This window comes from Emydura macquarii, unplaced genomic scaffold (assembly GCF_026122565.2).
Source record: "Emydura macquarii macquarii isolate MOO-44397 ecotype Brisbane River unplaced genomic scaffold, CSIRO-AGI_Emac_v2 contig_1704, whole genome shotgun sequence".
Taxonomy (NCBI): Eukaryota; Metazoa; Chordata; order Testudines; family Chelidae; genus Emydura; species Emydura macquarii.
The window spans coordinates 48,727-71,689 of NW_027131841.1; the positions used below are offsets into that span (position 1 = coordinate 48,727).

Genomic DNA, 22,963 nt, shown 5'->3' on the forward strand with positions numbered 1-22,963 from the left:
ATTTTGGAATCCCTCATGGCCTGATGTGCCCTTTCCTCAACTAGCTCAAAATGGGGCCACTGATTCAATAGCTGAGGATCTAGTACTGTGTTATCTGCACGGATGAGCTGTTCATAAGCCCAACCCAAAGTTGAGTCAATAAGGTATGGAGTTGTGCCCTTACTGTTCTGGTTAGGCCCTGGTGCATGGTCATTCACTTGCAAGGATGATCCTCCTGGGACTTCGTCATCCTCTCAGGCACTGTCCTTATGGTGCCCTTTCTTAGCCTCCTTGTCCATCTCCTGTCTTTTTGGCTTTGACTCTGCCTCCACTAAGGATACGGCACCCCATCTTTAGACAACCTCTTCAAAAACACTCCAATCTCCCAGGATGACCAGATAGCCAAGTCTTTAGCCACTCTGGGCTGCACCATCTCGGTGTGATTTTTGCACAGTCAGCTTCACCTCTCTTGTTGGATAGATCCATATGTCTCCGTGATACATGGGAGGTAGATCGTATTTCTGTGCTTCCCTGCTGGCCACACCAGCCAGTCTCTGACCAGGGTCTGGTTTCAGCCAGAGTCTATCTGACTTCTTACAGTTACTCCATCCATTTGTATGGGGATTAACATTTTCCCTGAACCTCTCTTCTTAGCCTGGCTGTCTGCTGTCCATGCCTGCCTGTAATTACAATCCATGAACTGACAGTCCTGCCAGAAATGGTCTTGTTGTCCACAGATGAAGCAAGCCCCTGCAGTAGAAGGTTAATTCATTAATTCTCTTAGAAGGTTGCTCCACTAGGCTCGGATCCCTCCTATCAGGAGGAGGGTGGCTTCAGAATTACTTTTGAGGTATTTGTACCCCCCCTTATTGGGGTTGGGTGCCCCAGTTCCCCAGAGTCCCTTCAGTTAGATTGCAGGACTGGTATTGCATCAGTCCCTGGGGTGCACTGGACTGACTTGGTTTTGTCTGCTTTAGGCCTCAGGGCCATCAGATAGTTCTCTGTCAGGGCAACAGCATCTGTGAGATTTTGAGACGGTGCTTCTCCACCCATAATGCTTTCCCACCCATTAGGATCTGCGTGAACTGCTCCACAGTCCGGCCTCGAAGATGTACGGGAAGGCGGTGTTCTTCCTGGCATCCGAGGCGGCTGCCGCCCAGGGGGCAGTGGAGACGGGCCTGGCGGTGGGGGGGTGTCCACGTCCCCGTGGAACCCCTGGAGGACCTGGGCGTACTGGTGGTCTTTACTTCTGTCCCGCCCTTCCTCCCCAACGCCGCCCTTCTGCCTTTCCTTTCCGCCCTGGGGAAGCCCCTCTCCATCGTCAGCCCGTTTCCCCTCGGCTGTAAGGACCCCGCCCTCTGCCACGTTCTCTCCTTCCGAGGGCAGGTGCAGCTGCCGCTGGCGGCGCATGGCAGTGAGGCGCTCGAGGGGTCATTTCTCATGCCCCATCAAGGGCAATCAAGGGCATTACTCCACAGGGGAGGCCCGGTGCTTCCTCTGTTGGGCGACGGGGCACGTCCGGAGGGACTGCCCCCTGGCCCGGCATGGCGGGGAGCCCGGGACCCCCGGAACCCAGGGGGGTGCCAGTCAGACTAGCGGCAACGCCCCTCCCCCCCCCAGCCGTTCAGCCCCTCTGGCCGCCCCTCCTCCTCCATCGCCGGCTACCACCTCTGCTCTGGCCACAGGGGCGCTCCCTACCCGGTACGCCCGAACGAGCGGGCGGGCCCCGCTGACGCCCGGAGCAGTCCAGCGGGGACTGCGGAGGAGAGGGAGCCAGGGCTGCCACCGCTGGGTATCGGAGGGGGGCTCGCCCCGGGGGGAGGCCTCCCCTTCCCCTGCTGCTCCACCTCCACTTTCCCAAGCCCCGTCCACTGCACTCTTGCCCCCTGGTCCTGCCCCCGCTGCCCAGCCCTCCACCTCAGAGGGCTGGGTGCTCAGGCAGGGCAAGCACGGCAAGCACAAGGCCGGTGCCCCCTCCCCCTCGTCACCGAGGGAGGTGAGCGGCCCTGCAAACCTAGGAAGGGGGCTGCTGGAGTCAGGCCTTCTGCCGCACTCCCTGCTGATGCCCAGCGGGGTTGGTACTGGCCGAGGAAGCCGTGGCGGTGGATGTCGGCTGTGCCATCTCCCTCCTGGAGTCCCTCCTCAAGGCGTCCCCAGCCGGCAGCCTTCCCGTCCCCTTGCCCTCTGAACCCCCTGCGGGTGCTGAGGTCACTACTTCTTCAGCTCCCACCGGGAAGGACCTTGTGGTGGCGGGAGGGGACTTCTCCTCCCTTATGGAGGAGATTGATGCCCTGGGCCTGACCCCGGCCTGCTCGGGAGCGGACAACCCTCCCCACCCGTAAGACTCTGCTGAGGATGGCCCTCAGCCACCTCTCCCTCTCCCGTCCCTCCCTTCCCAGGTTGCTGGCCCCGCTCCCATGCCCCAGGCCCTCCCACTGGGCCCTTCTGTCCGGCCAACTGGCGACGGCACCCCTGTCGACGCTGCCACAGCCCTTGAGGCAATGGCCGGGGCCTCAGAGCCGGGCCCTGGGCCACCGGACGCCCCCTTCCCTGCTGTGGACTGACCACCCCTCCTCCCCCCTGAGGTTGCCAGCCCAGCTGCCCCTTCCCAAGGGCCTGGAGCCGCAGACAGCGAGGCTCCCGAGCCCAGCCCCATGGAGGTCACCCCCACCCAGTCCACCTCTCTACCTCCCGGCCCCGATCAGGAGCTACCGCACCCCGACAGCCCGATTCCCGTGAACCCCACACCCGACCTTGGCCCACCCCCTTCCTCTACATTAATCCTTCCCTCGCCTCAACCCCTCCCCTGCTCCCTGTTCCCGATCCCCTTCCCACCGGACTCCACCTCCCCCATTGTTTTCAATGCACCTGGATATCTATAAGATGCCTCTGTTACCTATTTTCTGTATTACTGCAGCTGAAAAAGAGAGCTGACATCTCTCGAAAGCTTATGCCTGCAAATATTAAATTTGTTAGTCTTTAAAGTGCCACAGAACTCTCGTTGTTTTTACTAAAAGTAAGTGTAACTGGTGGATGGATTTCTGATATTTAAAAGAATGCTTTGGATTATTAAGGAACACTCCATTTCCTGAGGAGTTAACCATTGAGCATCCAAATTAACAGATGGAGGCTCAAGGTCAGGATGTGTTATCTGGCCATAGGTCTGTGATACTATGTCCAAGACCTGAAACAGAGATATGGGATCCCAAACAGGAAGATTTAAAAGCTCCAAGAACTGATGAGGTCAGGCTGGTACTATCAGAACTAGCATGGTGTGATCCTGTCTGAGCTTGCACCAAATTCTTGAAACCGGAGGAATGCAGGGGAAAGCATATAGAAGTTTGCTCTTTCAGGACAGTAGAAAGGTGTCTGATGGGCATCCTGTGCTGTGATCTGCCCTGGAACAGAGCTGGTGACGCTCACTTTTGTCATGTAACTGACATTCCCTGAATCTGCATTCCCTGAATCTGCATTCCCTGAATCTGAAAAATGCACTTTATTGAGGGACTTTTCATGATCTCTGCTGAATGTCCTGCTGAGATTGTCCAACACGGTTCTGAACCCCTGGGAGGTGAGATGCTTTGAGTATGATCACATTCTCTGTGAAGGAACTACAGAGGTCTATGGCCTGTTGACAGAAGGTTGCTGTGATAATAGAGCCTACAAATTCTGGATCTTCTCCCTGAGATGTGGGAAAAGCAGAATTCCAGGGCAACTAGCACGGTGTGGTACATTTTCCAACTCAGAAAGAAATTGAAGATCCTGGGGAAATTTGTGAAGGAAGACCTACAATGAGCTCAGCACAACCAAGGGCAGGCCTACAGTAAGGAGGCCCATCTACATGAATTCCAGAAGCAGGCTGAGTGTCACTGCTGCCAATATCAGAATCCAAACTATTGGCCAGCTGACAGTTTCCTTTCAAGGTATTGAGACAGGTCAGGAAGGCTGTCTATGAAATCTCTCCTCCTGGGAGGGAGAAGCAGGATGTTAGGGAACATGGGTCTCAAATGCAGGTCCATAGGTCTGTTAGGCGCTGGTAAGCTCCAACCTGCAACCCACTAACAGTTGTTAGGGTAGAAGCTGAAGCCTGAGAAAGGACACCAGTGCTGGAACCTGATTGTCAGAAGGCTGAGGGTCCCCAACTTCTATATAAACCCAGCACAAGAACAGGAATTTGTCCATGCCACTGGGATCCATCTTGTTCTGGCCTGTGTGCCTTGGGGCGTCATTCCTGCTCCCCTGACTTGACTTCCTGGTAACCAGGGGGCTAAGGCTGGAGCCCAGAACACAGAGAGGAAGCTCCTGGGGGAAGAGCTTCTCAGGGAAGCTGGCTAGGAAGCTACTCCCAGTGATGTCCAGGAGCCTCTGCTCTCCAGGGAGACAAACAGCCCCATAACACAAAGAGAGAGAGCTCCAGAGGACAGAGACTACCAAGCTCCCCAGGCAGGAAGGGCCTGAGAGAGATCCTGAGTGAGCAGGGACAGACGGCAGAACTCTAAGCAATGGAGAAGCCTTGTTTTGTAGTTGATTAAATAAACTAGACCCTTGAAGGACATTGTTTCTTGTATACAAGCTATACTGAACTTATTAAAAGTCAACTAAGTGAAATTGAGGCACAGACATAACTGATTCCACACCAGGGTTGCTCCAAAGGCCTGCCATTACACTATGATATACAGAAGGACCGACTAGATGATCTACAATGATCCCTTAGGACCTTGAAGTCTATGAAACTGCAAATGTGTCTTCCCTTATCTCTAGAGCTGGTTGGGAAATGTTTTTTGTTCCCATAAACAATTTCAGTAAAAAACACAAATTTTGTTTTTTCTTAACATTTTTCTTTAAAAAAATTTAAGGTTTTTGTCAAAAAACTGAAAACTCCAAAACTGGTTTTCAGGCTTTCAGTTTTTTGATGAAAACTTGAAACTTAGGGTTAAACCCTAAGCTAAAATATTTTGCAAGCGAGAAGTAATATAAAACTTGAATGAAACATTTAAAATAGTAATTGGTTATATAATTGCTTCTAGTGACTTTTCATAGACTTCACTCCCTCTATATTTGGTTTGTTTTTAGAACTGGGGCTGAAAATATTTACCCTGTAAGCAAGTCAAAACGTCACTTCAGAAGGGTAAGCCGTAGAAAATACATAATGTATAAATACCTCCATTTACAGCAAGATTTTCAGAATTGCAAGTGTAAAAGTACATATACATAATTCTGATATTTCTCTGATAGCAAAGCTCTTGAGTTTGTATGGTCAGAATTTTTCAAAGAAATGTTTTATTGAAATGTGCCCTTTTTATTTAAGTATTTAATGAAAATATTTGATGTTTTCAAATTTTCTGTGCCTGCATAGACTTCTCTGGCTTAGCTATTCTGAAAGGCAGAGTGGTATAGGGGATCTAACTGAAGTTTAGGTTTGCCTTGTTGGAGAACTGGGTTCTTGTGCCTGTTAACATCTTTTTTTAAAAAAAAAAAAGAGGAAGTGTTCAGTGACTTTTCCCAAACTGTCTTCTAGGTTGCGGATTATGCCTGTCCTCAGTAAGTGTAATGAATTTGAATTCCTGGTCTCCTCTTTTCCAACTCAGGGAACTCTTTCCTAGGCTACAGAGTGTTTGATAAATCGGTCTTTCTCTCTCTTATGTTAAGACTTTCTAGAAGTGAGTGATGGTGATCTCACAGCAACATATATTTTATTAACAAATTATAATTTGATTGGCACACAGACTTCTGTTTAACACCTTAAAGTGCTTTTAAAAAATTATGCCACACGTATCTAAAATTAGTATTTTAGGAATCCTTGTCACAGAAATGTTATAAATGCAAATTTGAACCCTATTTGTAATCATGCCATTATTTTAGAGGAGGACAAAAAAAGTGAGACACTCCTCTGAACAAAATAAAATGGGAGTTCTTAAAGGAAGTTTAATTATGATGCAGTTGCCACAGCGCCATAATACGTAAATAGTTAATAGTTAAGATGACAGTATATGAAGCTCAAGGATATGTAGTATAGATCTTGGGTTTTGTGAGAACAATAAAACTATTTCATTGTAAATGGCTTTCTTCATGTAGCCCTCTACATCAGCTCTTAACATGATGTCAAAAATAAATGAGTTTTTACCCCTTTCTTTGTTGTGGCTGACCAGAATTGAGTCATTCTGGGCAATAGATGTGAACAACTTTCCACTCCTTGCTATGGTGCAAGTGTATAGAGAGAGCTTTGAAAATCTGTGAAGCTTATTCTGGGCCTCATGGACAAAGTGTAAAGTGGCTGCAAAACTGGATTATGAAATCCTAGTAATCTGGGTGGCTACACTGAATACAGCAATGGGTAAGGACATCTTCTTAATTTGTCAGCACTGATAGCCAGCAGATGTAACCTTCCCCAACCACCAACTTTATGCTTAAAAGAAATATAATATTGGAAATATATTTTCAATACATCTGATCAGACAAACTGAAACTATAGATCAGTCTGCAACCAGGCTGCGCCAGTTACCTCGTCATGCAAATTTGTCATTCATTTGCAGATGAACTTCAAGATCATACAGTTTTAGGCTTCACAGATACTGATGCCAGAGTATACATATTGCAGATTGTGAAGGGAAAATAAGATGGGGTCTCTGTTTTTGCTGAGAACTGATTTTAGAAATGGCTGTAAAAAGCCTGAGATAGAAAATGTTCTTTTAGCAGTTATTTAATCTTAGAATGTTTTGAAGTAATGAAATAGTTAAGAGGTCTAGATGCTAGTAGAGATGGAATGCAGAGAAAGACCTTGTAACTTAGATAAGGAAAATTGCAAGTATTCAGTTAGAAAATTCCTGGATAATACTTTTTAGTATGTATGACCATGGAAACTGTGACGTGTAAAAACTTGTTTATACCACCCTATAAATATGGTCAGTTTTTTGGAAGCAAGGGTCGTTCCTTACATTTGAAGGGACCACCTTCTTTACGTAAAGAATAAACTTTGACTTTGCTAAATCTGTTTGGCTAATTCAGGACTATCAGCTGAGCAAGAGAACTTGTAAGTAAGGACCCCTGAGTTTGGGTTCTTCCACAAGATAAATCGGAATAAAATCAAAATGTTGATATATGCCACAGTTGCAAACTAGCAAAGAAACAGCTACAAAGACTGAAAACATTAGAACTATTGGTAGATATACATTACATACAATACAAAATAAAAAGCAACAGAGGCCAAAACAAGAAATAGAGCAGTAGTCTGCAAAGGAGAGCAAACAAAAGCACTTATTATGGGAGAAAACATTGAAAAAGGTAAATGTTCAGCATTTGGTGCCACATATGCTTATTACCCAATAAATAAATAAATAAATAAATAAAAGTTGCAAAAATATGAAACAGTCTTTTAACGCACACCAGGTAGGGAATGACAGTGATGCCTCCTCAGATGAGTTTGTCTTTAGCACTACCCACAGTGTTGGAAGTGTGAGGAGTACAGGATAAAAGAAGGCTGCACAACTGAAAGTTCCAAGAATCACTAAGGGACCTAGCTCAGACATTTAAATTTTAAATGGACAGTGGGACTACCTACAATGTCATGAACTTTAAATGTTACTGCAAAATTGTGCACAATAAATCCCTATTTAAATAAATAAAAACTACTGGGAAAAAACTCTGCGCTAAAGTCCTACAGTGGTGCATAAATATACTCTGTGGATGATGAAAAAGAGGTTACTTACTGTTGATGAGTGCATGTCCAGTGCATATACAGAGCATTTTCTACTCAGCAGTACTCAGTGGGGCAGCATATGACCCTTTCTGTCTTTGTGTGCCACCGTGCCACACCTCAATTCCTCACCACCATTCCCTCAAATTACGTATTAGCATGCAATGCTATGGCCAAGGAGTTGTGCAGGGTGAAGGTGTGCTCTGAACTTAGAGTTTCTGCTTAGCAAATTTGCACCAAAAGAAACTCCTGTCTGTGGCATGCCACTGAATCTGCAGTGGTTCTTGTGAAGTGGGTCTTTAAACCAGAAAGAATCAATTTCTCATTCTAACTAACAATATTTTAGAATCTTTTTTTCTTTTTGCCAGTAGCAGGTTTAGGAGGCAACTGATAATGCTTCCAAGACTGCTGTTTGAAGCAAAATACTGAATAGGGAGTCTTCTAGGCAGAGGATGGCTGTGGTAATCCCAGGGAGCAGGCAGTGAATTTTAGTGGCTTTGTTTGCTAGTGCCTCATTAGTTCTGTTACTAAAGAGGCCCATGCCCCCAAAAGGGAGGTCTTCAATTTTTCTTGGGATTCCAATGTGAGGCCAGGGGGTCCTCAGCCAGGAGTATCTCCAAATAGCTACTCTTGTGGCCATTGTTCTTGCACTGTTGTTTGAAGCTGTCATATTTTTCTCTGAGTGAGTGCCTAGTGACTGAATTACCCTTGATGAGTAGGATTACATATGAGTATGTACACAGGGCAGCTAGCCCCTCCTGCTGCCTTGGCAACACTCTTATTTTTAGCACACTAGCTTGATCAGAGCTAGGATCGGTGTTTTCTCAACCTGAAATGTAAGCTCCAGTTCAAAGTGTACACATACCCAGTGGCTGAAGAGGCAGAGTGAGATGCTTTATTGACTCTAGCTCTTTATCACTGTGGAGTTTGTCAAAGAGGGCTGTAATAGAAACTGATGCCTTTCAACTGGTACAGGATACACCCTGATCACTATATTGGATACATACTGAAAAGAGAACAGAGAAAACTAGATGTCCTCTGGGTTAAGAAGAACAGAGCTGATAGGCAGAGCCAGCTTCCTTTTGGTCTGTGGCTGTCATCTGTTGAACAGGGGTTCAGTTGTCTCCACTGCACAATTCCTGTTTGCAGCTGTAAATTGCCATTCATCACATTAGTTCTTAAAACTGTTTCCGTTCATTGGAAGGAGAACTAAATGAGGTACCAATCTGATTCTTTAGTGAAGTGCCATCTGTATGTTCCTCTAAAGGGGTCTTGTATGGTTCCTCTGAAGGAGTCCTATTCTATTCCCCAGATAAAGGTAGATTTTTCCTGCTGGTCTGAGCGGTCCAGTGCCAATACAATGCTGGGAAGGCAGGCTGCAGCAGAGTGTGTGTTATGCATCCTGCTGTGCACCCAATCCACAGAGATTGTGAGCCTGTGACCACCTGAACTTGAGAGCCTGGTTCTTTAGCACAAATGGATAGTCACATACTGTTCTTTCCACAGGACCACATACTTAGTCACTGCACAGAATAGATGGTGCTAACTAAATGCACAGCTATTCAGTGTTTTGTTTTATCCTCAGTGTGTTCAATGTGTGGCCCCTTTTATTTTTTACTGCACACTATTTAAAACCTGCTCTGAAGACAGAATTATTAATTCTTTTTCAAGTGGCCTCTGCATATTTCCACTCATGGGATGCGCCAACCAGATGCAGTTGAGACCGTGGAAATTTAATTCATCATGTTTTGTCCCTGTGGATGCTCCACTTCAGGTGATTGTATGCCCTTGTGCCTCTAGTCAGAGAATTTTGACATCGGTACCTGTTTGGGCCATTCATATGCTCTCCCTGTCTTGTGCCTGTAGGTGCAGTTAACTAGCACTGTGTGGTCAAATCCCCCTCAGTTCCTTTGCAACCACTCTTGGTCCAAGTCGGAGCTCCAGCGGTGCCTCTACTCAACTTACCTCAGATCTAGATTAAGATTAGTTGTAAATAGAATAGTTAGTTAGAACTCGTTTCCTATCCCATTTTTCTTTCTCCCCATTTATAAACAATTATTTTTTCATTACATTTCATTAACTCTTGGGGATAATTTCACCAGAGAATGCCTGGGTCTCCAAGTTTTAAACATTGTGTCTCCTGCTGAGAGGCAATTCCAGTCTTGGACGGATATTCCCAGTGCATCCACTGCTTGGGGGAAACACACCAACAGAGTGCTCCCATTGCCACAATCTTAAGGTCCATGCTAGAAAAGCGAGGGACCTTAAACTCAAACTGATCCTTATGGAAAAATCTCTCCACTTGGCCTCAGACCTGGGACCACAAACTCCTCCTGGTCATTGGTAGCTTACCTCAGATTCTGACAGACCTCCCTTGCCAACTCTGCATGAGAGTGACTTATCCCCTAAAAAGAGGGCAAAAAAGAGATCTACCTCTTCTCTGGCAAAAGCAGCCTCCAAAAAGAAGCATTCCCCGATTCACTCCACATCATCAGTACTGACCACACCACAACTAAGTACCTGCAACTCAGCAGGATCTTCCAGTACTACTAAAGCCAATGACCCTAAGTGGTCAGGCTCTCACAGAGATGGCAGAGACAAGACTGTCCCTTCTACCACTGCACTGACTGTAGTAGTGAAACACCCAGTACTGTGCACCTTTACAGTGACTCAACTTATGGCACCATCTTCTGGTCCTCTTGAGCATAAAGCAGAGACACCGGTACTGACGCCTACTTTATCGTAGGCATCAGTTCTCCCAGTGCCACAACACCTTCCAGTACGACAGCAATTCCCAGTACTGCAACAACTGCAGATGCCACCGCTGGTACTGAAACCTCTTGGACTGCAACAGTTTCTCCATCATAAGGATTTAACAGTCATTGCAGCACCAGAGTCACCCACTTCTAGGTACCGATATAGGGTCGGTGCATTCAGTGCCATCTTACACATCATCAAATAGATCCACTCCTCTTTTTTCTAGTGAGGAGGAAGACGATGAGGAAGGAGAGGTATTTTCATCTCAGCACTCTTCACCCATACAGGAAAGCACCAGATCAGAGTTACAGGAACAGTTAGAACACCATTGTAGGGCTGGCACCCAGGTGTGGGATGGATATCCATGGATGCCACTGCCAATGCCATTCCCACCACAAAGGCCGTAATGAGACCTGTGGGCAGTGTACATCCAATGCAACATCACCGTATCAGCCGCCTCTCTACTGGGATGTCAGAACACCACAGCAGATATGTTAAGCAGAAAGTTCTCCCACGAGTGCGAAATAAATACCTCTGTTACAGGAAATATTCTGACAATGGGGATTCCCCACAATAGATCTATTGGCAAAGAGTCAGAATAGCAAATATCGAACATTTTGCTCCAGACCGGGCTTAGGGTTGGGATCCAAAGTGACACCTTCCTCCTCAGATGGGACGCACCTCTTCTTTACACTTTCCCTCCTATCCCATTGTTGTCCAGAGCCATGCAGAAGACCAAGACCGACCACACACAGCCCCCACATGGCCCAGTCAAACTTGGTTTCCATACCTGCAGCAGATGTCGGCATGCCCACCTCATATCCTCTCACCACTTCCACATTTTCTATTGCAAGATGAAGTCCAGATCTTGCACCCGAATCTGGAAATACTCCACCTGAGAGCATGGTTCCAAGACAAAGAGATGACCTGAACAGAAGAGGTGAAGAATATCTTGCTAAACAGCAGACGCTTGAATACACGTTTGACCTACCTACACAAATGGAAAAGATCCCACACATGGTGCCAGAACAAACAAATCAGAGCCACTACCTCCGCTCTTCCACTAGTCCTGGACTATATATTTCAACTAAAAAGATTGGGCCTTTCATTGAGTTCACTCAGAGTATACCTTGCAGCCATCACAACCTTTCACTGTAAAGTGCATGGTCTTTCAGTCTTCACTCACCCAATTACAGAATGATTTCTATAATCATGTCCGGAATTTCTATCCTGAATTCAAATTCTCAACACCTTCTTGGGATGTTAATTTAGTACTTTATTCTCTTACTGGACCTCCATTCGAACCCTTGGGTACATGTTCACTATTACACCTTTCAATGAAAGTAGACTTCATTGTCACCATCACATCCAAAAGACACATAGGAAAACTTGGGACCCTCATGGCATACCCCTGATACACTATCTTTTTCAAGAACAAAGTCACTTTAAGACCACATTCTAAATTTCTAACTGAAGTACTCTCTTCATTCCACCTCAACCAACCCATCCATCTTCCTTCATTCTTCCCTAAACCCCATAAGAACAGGCAAGAAGTGGCACTCCATAGTCTAGATGTCAGATGAGCACTAACCTTTTATGTCTAACACACTAAACAATTTAGGAATGCACCAAAACTTTTTCTCTCGACTACGGAGAGCTCTAAAGGAGGAGCTATATCTAAGCAAAGACTCTCTAAATGGATTTCAGAGTGCATTCATATCTGCTACCGCCAACACAAACTGCAACCCCAACAAGGGGTTAGAACACATTCTACAGGTCACTTTCCACATCGGTGGCCTTCTTCCTTAATAGTGTACCTGTTACAGACATGTAAAGGAGCCACTTGGCATCAACCCACACATACATTCAGCAGTACGCGATCAAGCAAGACTCGACATCTAATACTTGCTTAATACACACGGTCCTATCATCAATCACACATCCAATTCTGAAGTCTCTTCTTTCCGCTGAAGGGCACTGCTCTACAGGCACCTGAAGTGGAGCACCCACAGAGACGTAACTTGAAAAGGAGAAGGTTACTCACCTTGTGCAGTAACAGATGCTTCAAGGTGTGCGTCCCAGTGGGTGTTCCACTACCCATCGTCCTTCTCCTTTCTACTTCGGAGTTCTCACGAAGTCCTCTGCGATAGAGAAGGAACTGGGGGGGAGGGCCACACAGTGCTAGTTAACTGCCACTATAGGCGCAAGATGGGGAGAGCGCATGTGTGGCCCAACCAAGTACTACTGTTGAAATTCTCTAACTAGAGGTGCAAGGGTGCAAGTAGAGCACCCATAGGGGAACACATCTCAAAGAACCTCAGTTACTGCGCAAGGTGAGTAACCTTCTTTTATCAGTTCCCACTGGAGAGCTCATGCATCCCTCCACATCTCTTCTCAGCATTAGTGAAGGTTCTGAGGGGAGGCTATAAAAGGGAGCTGGGCCCTCAAGCCACTTCAGTTCCTTCCAACCACATCCAGCAGATGGATTCAGGAACAAGTCAGGAAGATAGTTTTCTTCACTTCCCTAGATAATTAAATAGATAGTAGTGCTGAGTAGTCTTTTCTATAATTTTAATTAGTTGGTTTTGTGAAGTTTTAGAATAGGTACAGTTAGTATCTTATTTTGATTCCATTATGGCAGTTTCAAAAGTGAAGATGCCAGGTTTCAAGAGTTGTGCTTCTTTTTCCTCTGTTTTCCCAGCTTTGTATGCACTCATGATACTTGGCTTCCCTTGGAGAGGAACTTGGCATGCCTTGAAGAGGGACATAAACCTTTAAGATGTTCTATTTGCTTGACATTCATGCCTCATGCCAGGAAAGAGAGGCAGAACAGACTGCAAACTCTCTGACTGCAGGAAGTGTTGGCGATCAAGCCATCCAGATCCAGAACGGTAAAGATTTTGAGGGGTTGCAAAGACCCTCTGCTGCCCCTAATATGTCTAGGGATAAGAGACAAATGAAATTCAGTACAGGCTATGGCAGTTGGGGAGTTGGGATATAAAAAGGTACCCACCCAGAGGAAGGATCCAAAACCAGTGGATCCAAAGTCTGCTGTGGATCCATAGCCTAAAAACAAGGCTCCATCAGTGATATTGGCCACTGTATCTGCAGCCAAATCACAAGGTAGAGGCTCATCAGTTCCAGGCACATCAACCCCCAAGGACTGATCAGAAGGAAGGAGTTGGTGCCTTGAGAAGAGCCTTGAATCCAATGGATGTTATTTTCTCAGATCCAGTCACTATGGATCCAAAGGCTCAACTCCAGATGGAGGTACAATGGGGAAGAAGACTCCTCAACCATAGGCACAGTGTGTTAATTCTGATCCATCCAACAATATTATTACAGTCATGGCCGAAGTTCATTACAGAAAAATGGTGACTTTCGGATACCAGAAGTTTGGAGTCAGTGCAAAGACATCTCTCCATTCAGTATAAGAAAATCTTAGGATCTTAATGATCCTTCCTTCACTGAAGACTTCATTGGGCTCCCTGAGTAAGGCTCTATCCCCATTTTCAGTTATATTTCCTGGAACACTCTCTTATTGCTAGCACCGTCAGTTTCAGGTCCTAGGTTGATCTGCAGTCCAACTCTTATCAGGAACTGCATTATATAGTAAGACCTTCTTTTAGAGGATGGTATGAAGATGCTCCATATCTTTGAAAATCATATTATCCAGACCTGGGTACAGATTGCTGGCAAGACTGCTACTGTGGTTTTGGTAGCCTTATTGGCCTTCTCAAGGTGAGTCTCCAACCCTCAGGATGTCTGAGAAGAATTTCTCTATGGAGGACTATAGAACTTCAGATCTGAGGAGTTTGGGCTAGATAATGGATCGTGCAATAAAAGATAGATAGATTGCCTTCTGTCATCCCTGATACACTGTCAGAGGAGAAGACCTATGCGCATAGACTCATAGACTCTAAGGTCAGAAGGGACCAATATGATCATCTAGTCTGACCTCCTGCACAATGCAGGCCACAAAACCTCACCCAAACACACCTGTAATAGACCTCTAACTTATGACTGAGTTATTAGTCATCAAATCATGATTTAAAGACTTTAAGGTACAGAGAATCCACCAGCAAGTAAGCTGTGCCCTATGCTACAGAAGAAAGCAAAAAACCCCAGAGCCTTTGCCAATCTGCCCTGGAGGAAAATTCCTTCCCGACCCCAAATATGGCAATCAGTTAAACTTTGAGCAAGTCTCACCAGCCAGAAAGAATTTTCTGTAATAACTCAGAATCCACCTCATCTAACATCCCTTCACAGGCCATTGGTATATCTACTACCAGTAGTCAAAGATCGGTCAATTGCCAAACTAGGCTGTCCCATCATACTTCATACTATCCCCTCCATAAATTTATTAAGCTCAGTTTTGAAGTCAGCTAGGTTTTTTTGTCCCCACTGCTCCCTTTGGAAGGCTATTCCAGAACTTCATTCCTCTGATCGTTTGAAACCTGCTTCTAATTTCAAGTCTAAACTTCCTGATGGCCAGTTTATATCCATTGGTTCTTATGTCCACATTAGCGCTGAACTTAATTCCTCTCCCTCCCTGGTATTTATTCCTCTGGTGTATTTATAGAGAGCATTCATATCTCCCCTCAACCTTCTTTTGGTTAGGCTAAACAAGCCAAGGTCTTTAAGTCTCCTCTCATAAAGCAGGTTTTATGCTAAGAGAAATGATACCTGAGTTGGATCCAGATTCAAAAGAGAAAACAACCCCAATTCTATTCCTTCAGAAGATACTATTTTTTTCCATGATCTTCTGGAATGAATGGCAAAGACTTCAGGGATACCATCAATCCCAGGTGAAGAAGTTTCATACCCAGTCTTTGACACTTTGGGTTCTTCTTCAAGCAGTGGTGCCTATACTAGAAGGGGTTGTCCCAGCCTGCCAGATCTGCTTGGACTATATTTTCATCAGCTCAACCTACATCTAGAAAAGATAACAAATACTCAAGAGGGGTATTCCATGTTCCCTACTCATCCAACTCCTAATTCTTTGTTAGTTGAAGCCATTATCCAACATTTTAAGGGTGAGGTAGTTCACTCTATTCTTTCTGATAAAGAAGCTAAAAAGTTGGATATGTTGGATAGAAGATCTTCTCAGCTACACTGGACATTGCTAACTATCAGGCAGCTTTGGTGATCTACCATTATCACATTTGGGCCAAATTAGTTCCCTTTTTTACCTTCAGGAAAATCAAAGAAAATAGGCTAACACTATTGTAAATGAGGCTCAAAATGTGGCTATACATGAAATGAGAACTGCCTTTGATTCCTCTGATACATATGCAAGGGCAGTAGTTTTGACAATATTGATGAGAATGTATGCCCGTTTAAGATCATCTGGACTGCCTTCTGATAGCAGGTCAAAATAGGAGGACCCTTCCTTTGAAGATGAAGTTTTATTTAGCTCCAAAACTGATGAAATCTTGGAGAGGATGATGGGGTCTCCAGATCTTCTTAATGAGTTGATGTACTGAACTCTTGGAATGGAAATTGGCTGCTAGTTGGTGGGTATAGGCAAAGTGGATCCATACTGTTTCAGAAGGCCTTACAGAATGTGCATGATTTTTTCAGTGAAGTAGGATGATACTGAGCACTTGGTGCTCAGCTCTGATGCAGGTTATAGGCATTAAGGATTGATTAAACAGTTTACCACTGAGAGAGCTTCTTGGGGCCCAATTTGGCACCCTGAATGGAAGCTGATAGGAAGGTCTCTTGGCCTACAATACAGCCTTAGCATAGGCTTTGAGGAATTTATTATTTATCACCCAGTCTGAATCGGCCTTGAGCTTCCACACCTCTCTCTTCATCTGTTTGAGGGTGTCAGAAATCAAAGGAGGTCTGTGTGTGCAAGGGAGAAGAACAGTCTTTTTGGAGGCAAGCATGTCAGTGGTTAAAGCTAGTGTAAAATGGTAATGATTCTCCAGGTCCTTGACATCTCCTCCTTTGGATGAGGTGCTGTTGTCCTACAGCAGACTTTGGAATTTGTTGAAGTCTGAGTCTTTGGGATGAATTAGATCATTGTTTTTTCTTGTTGTCTGGACACTGAAAGGTCTCTGACTACTGCCTTAATGAAATGAAGATCTGTCCAAGACAGTATCTAGGTTGTGATGTCCTCTATTTTGACATCTAGGCTGAAGATGAGGACCAGGCTATGACCAGCTGTATGGGCTGGACCAGAGATGACCTGTGAGTACTAAGGAGGCAAGAGAGGAGATAAGTTTTGGGGTTTGTGCAACTGCAGCCTTGTGGATATGCATTTTAAAATCTCCAGGGTGATAAGTCTGGGGGATTTCACCACTATCGTTGACAAGGTATTAGTGATCTTCAGTATGAATCAGTTTGTCTGTACTGGTCTGTAAATGAGCACAAAGTATGTTAGCTTTGGCTCTGGTCTCTACTGTCAGATGAATGAATTCAAATGAAGTTTACTTGAGGAAACTCTTGCATTTGATGTCTGCAGAGAAGTTGAATGCTGTGCTGTCTGCCGCCTTGTCTTATTTGTCTGTGATGTACTAAGGCTTGGTCTACACTATAATTAGGTTGACATAGGCTGACTTATGTTAACCCAGTTATGTCAGTGTACACACTACAGCCTTGCTCCTGCTGATGTAAGTGCCCTACTGCACCGACATAATTCCATGTTCACGAGAGGCGTAGGGCTTATATCAGTGTAGTTAGGTTGATGCATTGTCTGTGTAGATACTGTGGGTTACTTACATCAGCGGCTGGCTGTCATTCTTGTCAGTTTTACAGCTCCATGCAGTGGATAGCCAAGAGCCTGGGAGAGTGGGAGCTGGGGAGAGCGGGGGCAGCCGAAACACTCCTGGTGAGGATACGCACCACCAATCAAAGGAGGGTAGTGTTGCCATGAACCACCGCTCTGTAAGTTGACCTAACATAAGTCAACTTAAGATGTAGACATGCCCTGAGTATCTTGGGTGGGGACACAAAGTGGGCTGTAGCACAGAATTTGCAGTGTCATCTAGCCAGGTCTTGGTGATACAGACTATATTGGGTGCTTCATCACTGATGAGCTCATGTATAGTTTGATAGTGGAAGATCTTGCATTGATCAGCATCAACTTTACTTCAGAATGCTTCCAGCCCCTTTGTAGCTAGTGGTCCTGTATAGATGTTAGATGCCTGGAATCTGATTTCTTATTTCTGCTTTTATGTTTCTGGGACAGTTCCTGCCAATTTGAACTGTAATAGGGGATGAAATGGATGTTGCCATAGCATGATCCAAGTGGAGACAGGTTGTCAGATTCACCAGATGCTATAGGAAGGGCAGATCTATTGGATATCTGTGGAGTTGTAACCTGGTTGAGACCTGGGAATGGTCAGAACTAGTGTAGTGTGTTCCTAGAGTAGTGGTGGGTGTGCAGGAAGCATGGTGGCTAGCGGCAATGGAAACAGTAATAAATTACAGTAATGACAAGTAAGACTGAGCCCAACAAGAGGAAGTGTCAGAGAGATCAGACATAGCTACTTCAAGGAAATACATCTGTGTTATCATGATATCCCTGTTGCTCTTACCTGATTAGGGAAGAAAGTGGAAAGGAGAGGAGACGAGAGAATATTGTCTGAGTGGTTGTTTACATGAACACTTAGGGTATGTCTATACTGACAGCAGCAAAGTCGCCACCACTAGATCGATCTTTCTGGATCGATTGAGCAGTCAGTGTAGATCCGCTCAATTGATCAGGAAGTCAACTGAGTAAATCCACCCCCTCAAGTACTGTAGCGCTGCGTCGACGGGAACGCAGTTCCCATCGGTGCAGTGCAGTGAAGACAGCATGCAGAAGGGAAGCACAGCAGTCAACGGGAGTTACGCAAGCTACTCTGTGTCGTTTGCGTAACTCCCGTCAACTGCCGCCGAATCGTCAGGTGAGTGTAGACTAGGGCTTAGTTTGTGGCAAGTTGGGATGTAAATCTACCCCTCACTAACTTGCTGCACACTAAGGCCTGGTCTACACTGGTGGCTTAATTCAAATTAAAGTCCCTTAATTTGAATTAATTACTCCCATGTCTACACTTGCGCATTGTTAATTCGAATTAAGGAGCCTTTAAAATCGAATTAATAAAACAACCTCTGTAAGTGGATTAGCGCCTGAAGCACATCAGTTAATTCGCATTAGTGTGAGTGTAGACGCAATGGGACTTAATTCGAATTAATTGGCCTCCAGACTGTATCCCATGATGCCCCATTTCAGTACCCTCCCCCAAAGCAGCCCTGGGAAGATATTTAAATCTTCATTTCCTGTGGTGAATGGGTTTAAAATCCAAGCTGCGATCACCCCCCCCCCCCCCCCACACACACACACAACAAGCCCTTTGCAGTTTGTCTCTTTAAGGGTTTGAAAGATTTCACCACCCCCCTCCCCGCATGGTAAATGCATTTTAAATGCCCAGCAAGCCCTTTGCAGTTTGTCCCTTTACGATTTGTCCCTTTGAAAGTTTAGCCCTTTAAAGTTTGTCCCTTTAGAAAGATTTCACCACCCACCCACCTCCCTGTGTGGTGAATACGTTTTAAATGCCAGCAATGAGAGGAAATTCTTTACTACATTGTTTCAGTGGCCAATCATGTAAATTGATACTTTCTTAAGAGTTTATTCACAGTGCTACATGTGGATACATTATATCATGCTTTCCATCAGTGAAATGGAAATATTTGTATCACTGTATTAATATACTAACTGACTCCGTTGTTGTTTATCTTACATTCTACGGACACCTGTAGAATAAAAATCAAAGGCAAGCAGTATACAGGGGATGGTGGGGGGAGCATAAAAGGCAAACAGCATACAGTTCTAAAGTAATCCAGGATAAGCTGTGATGTATTTGTCACCGTCAAAATGAGAGCATAGTTCAGCTGGCTCCATGTGCCTGCAGCAATGGCGATCGGGGGAGTAAAAAAAAACAGCATGAAAATCCTTTTCCTGTTTGTTTGGGGGTGGGGGAAGAGGGTGGGGGAAGCAGCGCTGCATCCTGGGATGATGACACTCATCACCAAGCCTCTATGGTTAGTTGCACTGTGGGATAGCTTCCCACATTGCACTGCTTTCTAATTTGAATTAAGGCTGGCCAGTGTGGACGCAAGAAACCAGCACAAACACTGTAGTGTGGACAGTCTGCAGCGCTTTCTATAAATCACTTTCTGTAATTCGAATTAAGCTAATTCAAATTAGTGCTGCAGTGTAGACATAGCCTAAGTGTCTGTGTGGACCCTGATGCTGCACACAAAAAACGCTATGTGTGCTTTGATCTATTTTCATTTCAAGCAGGATAGATCAAAGTGCACTGTAGAACTTTTAGCGTGCAGGCAACAGGGTCCACACGAACACCTAGTGTGTGGCAGGCTAAGTGCAAGGTGAAGTTACACTTCAGCCTGCTGCAAACTAAGTGTATAGACAAGCTCTTGATGGCTTCTTGGCCATCAGGTGGGGGCAGGGATCCTTACGTGTAAAAAGAGTTGAGTCCTTTGGCAGCCTTCTGCCTGGTGATGGTTCCTGTGCTGAGGGAGGAGATGGAGGGGAATCACAGCTTCACTTTCCTCTTTTTGAAAATTGAAAGGTATTTTCTAAAAGTAAAGAGTGACCAAAGGTACTCTCCTGCTATTTCCCTTGGTGCTCGCCATCTGCAGAGCCAGCTGGTGCCCATTGCTGCGGTATTCCTGCTGGAAAGAGGGAGGAGAAAGTGGTCAGAGGAGCAGAGACCTGACCCTTTCAAGGGCTCTCAGGTTTCTCAAGGGGCAAGAAGCTGGTCCCAGTTATGAGGGTACAGCTATAGAGATGCAAATAAGGCAGAATTCTCTGCCTTAGATAGAGACATCATTCTCTCCTGTTTGGGAGGATTTTCAAATTTCGTTTTAATTTGTTTCATGATATTTTTCTGTAGAATCAGTTGTCTTTTTTTTAAGTAAGCATAGATTCATATATTCTAAGGCCAGAAGGGACCACTGTGTTCATGTAATCTGAGCTCCTGTATAACACAAAACTGTATAGTGTATCTTGATTTAAAAATTGTCAGTGAATGAGAATCCACTACTTCCCTTAGTACATTTTTCCAAATGTTAATTACTTTCACTGTTAAAAATATATGCCTTATTTTTAGCAGCCCAAAGAGCTGAGGCCATTTGCATGAAGAAAGCTTTTACTGGGTATTGGCTCAACAGAGAAGAGACCCCTTTTGCCAGAAGAGGGTTTATTTCCCTCCAGCTGGCTGTCTCCTTGTATTTATGTGAGGAATTCTGGAACTGGGACCACTCTGAGCTCCCAGAGTGATACTGTGGCTAAAAGGACTAATGTGATCCTTTGATGTATAAATAGGGTAATATTCAGAGATAGAGTGATACAATATTATCTCTGAATGTGGCATTACTGAGACCATTACTAAAATACTTGTGGTGTGCTGGGTTAAATTCAGATCAAGAAGGAGTGGTATCACCACCTGCCCTCTAACTCTGCGTACCTTAAACATTATCTTGTTGTGTCTCACAGCTCTGACACCAGTAGCCAGCCTACAAGCACACAGATCACACCCTGGCTTTCATTGCCAAGTTACTTTTAGCAGAATCATCCCAACACCCTCCCTTTCCCCAAAACCATCTGCCAATATGACAATCCAGTGGGGTTCCCAGAATTGTGAGTTCATAGAATCACAGGAGATAGGGTTGGAAGGGACCACAGGGGGTCATCTAGTCCAACCCCCTGCTCAAAGCAGGACTAATGCCAACTAAATCATCCCAGCCAGGGCTTTGTCAAGCTGTACCTTAAAAACCTCTAAGGATGGAGATTCCACCACCTCCTTAGGTAACCCATTCCAGTGCTTCACCACCCTCCTAGTGAAAAAGATTTTCCTAATATCCGACCTAGACCTCCCCCACTGCAACTTGAGACCATTGTTCCTTGTTCTTTCATCTGCCACCACTAAGAACAGCCTAGCCCCATCCCCCCTGGAACCCTCTTTCAGGTAGTTAAAGGCTGCTATCAAATCCCCCCTCATTCTTCTCTTATGCAGACTAAACAAGCCCAGTTTCCATAGCCTCTCCTCATAAGTCCTGTGCTCCAGCTCCCTAATCATTTTTGTTGCCCTCCGTTGAACTCTCTCCAACTTGTCTACATCCTTTTTGCAGTGGGGGGCCCAAAACTGGACGCAATACTCCAAATGTGTCCTCACCAATGCCGAATAGAGGGGAATAATCACTTCCCGCAATCTGCTGGCAATGCTCCTCCTAATGCAGCCCAATATGCTATTAGCCTTCTTGACAATCAGGGCACACTGCTGACTCATATCCAGCTTTTTATCCACTGTTACCCCCAGGTCCTTTTCTGCAGAGCTGCTGCCTAGCTCGTCGGTCCCCAGTCTATAGCTGTGCGTGGGATTCTTCCTTCCTAAGTGGAGGACTCTGCACTTTTCTTTGTTGAACCTCATCAGATTTCTTTTGGCCCAATCCTCCAGTTTGTTTAGGTCCTTCTGTACCCTGGAAGGTAGGGATAGGATATCTACCACTACCCCCAGCTTAGTGTCATCCGCAAACTTGCTGAGGGTGCAATCTACCCCATCTTCCAGATCATTAATGAATATGTTGAACAAAACCGGCCCCAGGACCGACCCCTCACTCTTCTCTTCTGAAGGCACAACAAGCCTAGTTCCTTTAGCCTCTCCTCATAAGTCATGTGCTCCAGCCCCCTAATCATATTCATTACCCTTCTCTGGACTCTTTCCAATTTGTCCACATCCTTTCTGTAGTGGGGGAGGCAAAACTGGACACAGTACTCCAAATGAGGCCTCACCAGTGCCGAATAGAGGGGAATAATCACTTCCTTTGATCTGCTGGCAATGCTCCTCCTAATGCAGCCCAATATGCTGTTAGACTGTTAAGGGCATACTGTTTCCTCATATCCAGCTTCTTGTCCACTGTAACTCGCAGGTCCTATATTACTATGGTACCCCTCTCAGCCTCAGCAAATGAATTGTTTTGCTGCTACTAAGGTGCATGACAAATCCCTGACACACCAGCTTGTCTGTTTTAGGACAAAGCTTTTGTCCTATGACTTTTAGTCCTATACAGGGATGTTAATGGGTGAAATTTTGTGGCATGTGTTATACAGGAGGTCAGACTAGATGAACATAATGGTTGCTTCTGGCCACAAAATCTTGGATTTTGTTTCTTATATCTCTGATTATAATTGACTATCTCATCTCCTACCCCCTTTTCACATTTGTGGTTTTGCTGACATAGGATATGTCTACATTGCAATCACAGGGTGTGATTAATCTAGCTAGCAGGGATACCAGTAGCAGCGAAGCTGCAGTGGCATGGGTTTCAGACATCCTCACTACCCAAGTAATTACCATGGAGTCCAGGTGATCTTGTATGACCTCTATTGAAACCCATGCTGTTGTGGCTTCACTGCTATTAGCACTCGATCTAGATAGATTAAAGCTAACTTGGGTGTGTTTACACAAGAGGCAATTATACCGTGTGATTGCAAGTAGACAAGCCCATACAGCTACTGGA

At 45.3% G+C, this 22,963-nt stretch overlaps 1 protein-coding gene across 1 annotated transcript in view; it reads left to right on the top strand.

Moving 5' to 3' along the window:
• The window catches only part of MAJIN (membrane anchored junction protein), a gene marked incomplete at its 5' end in the record, with an annotated part of 128,763 nt that overhangs the window by 44,276 nt on the left and 61,524 nt on the right, over positions 1 to 22,963 (top strand). Inside the window, one exon of the mRNA XM_067556303.1 lies at positions 5,053 to 5,107. Coding sequence (XP_067412404.1) covers positions 5,053 to 5,107 — 55 coding nt within the window. The remainder of the gene's footprint in view (positions 1 to 5,052; positions 5,108 to 22,963) is intronic.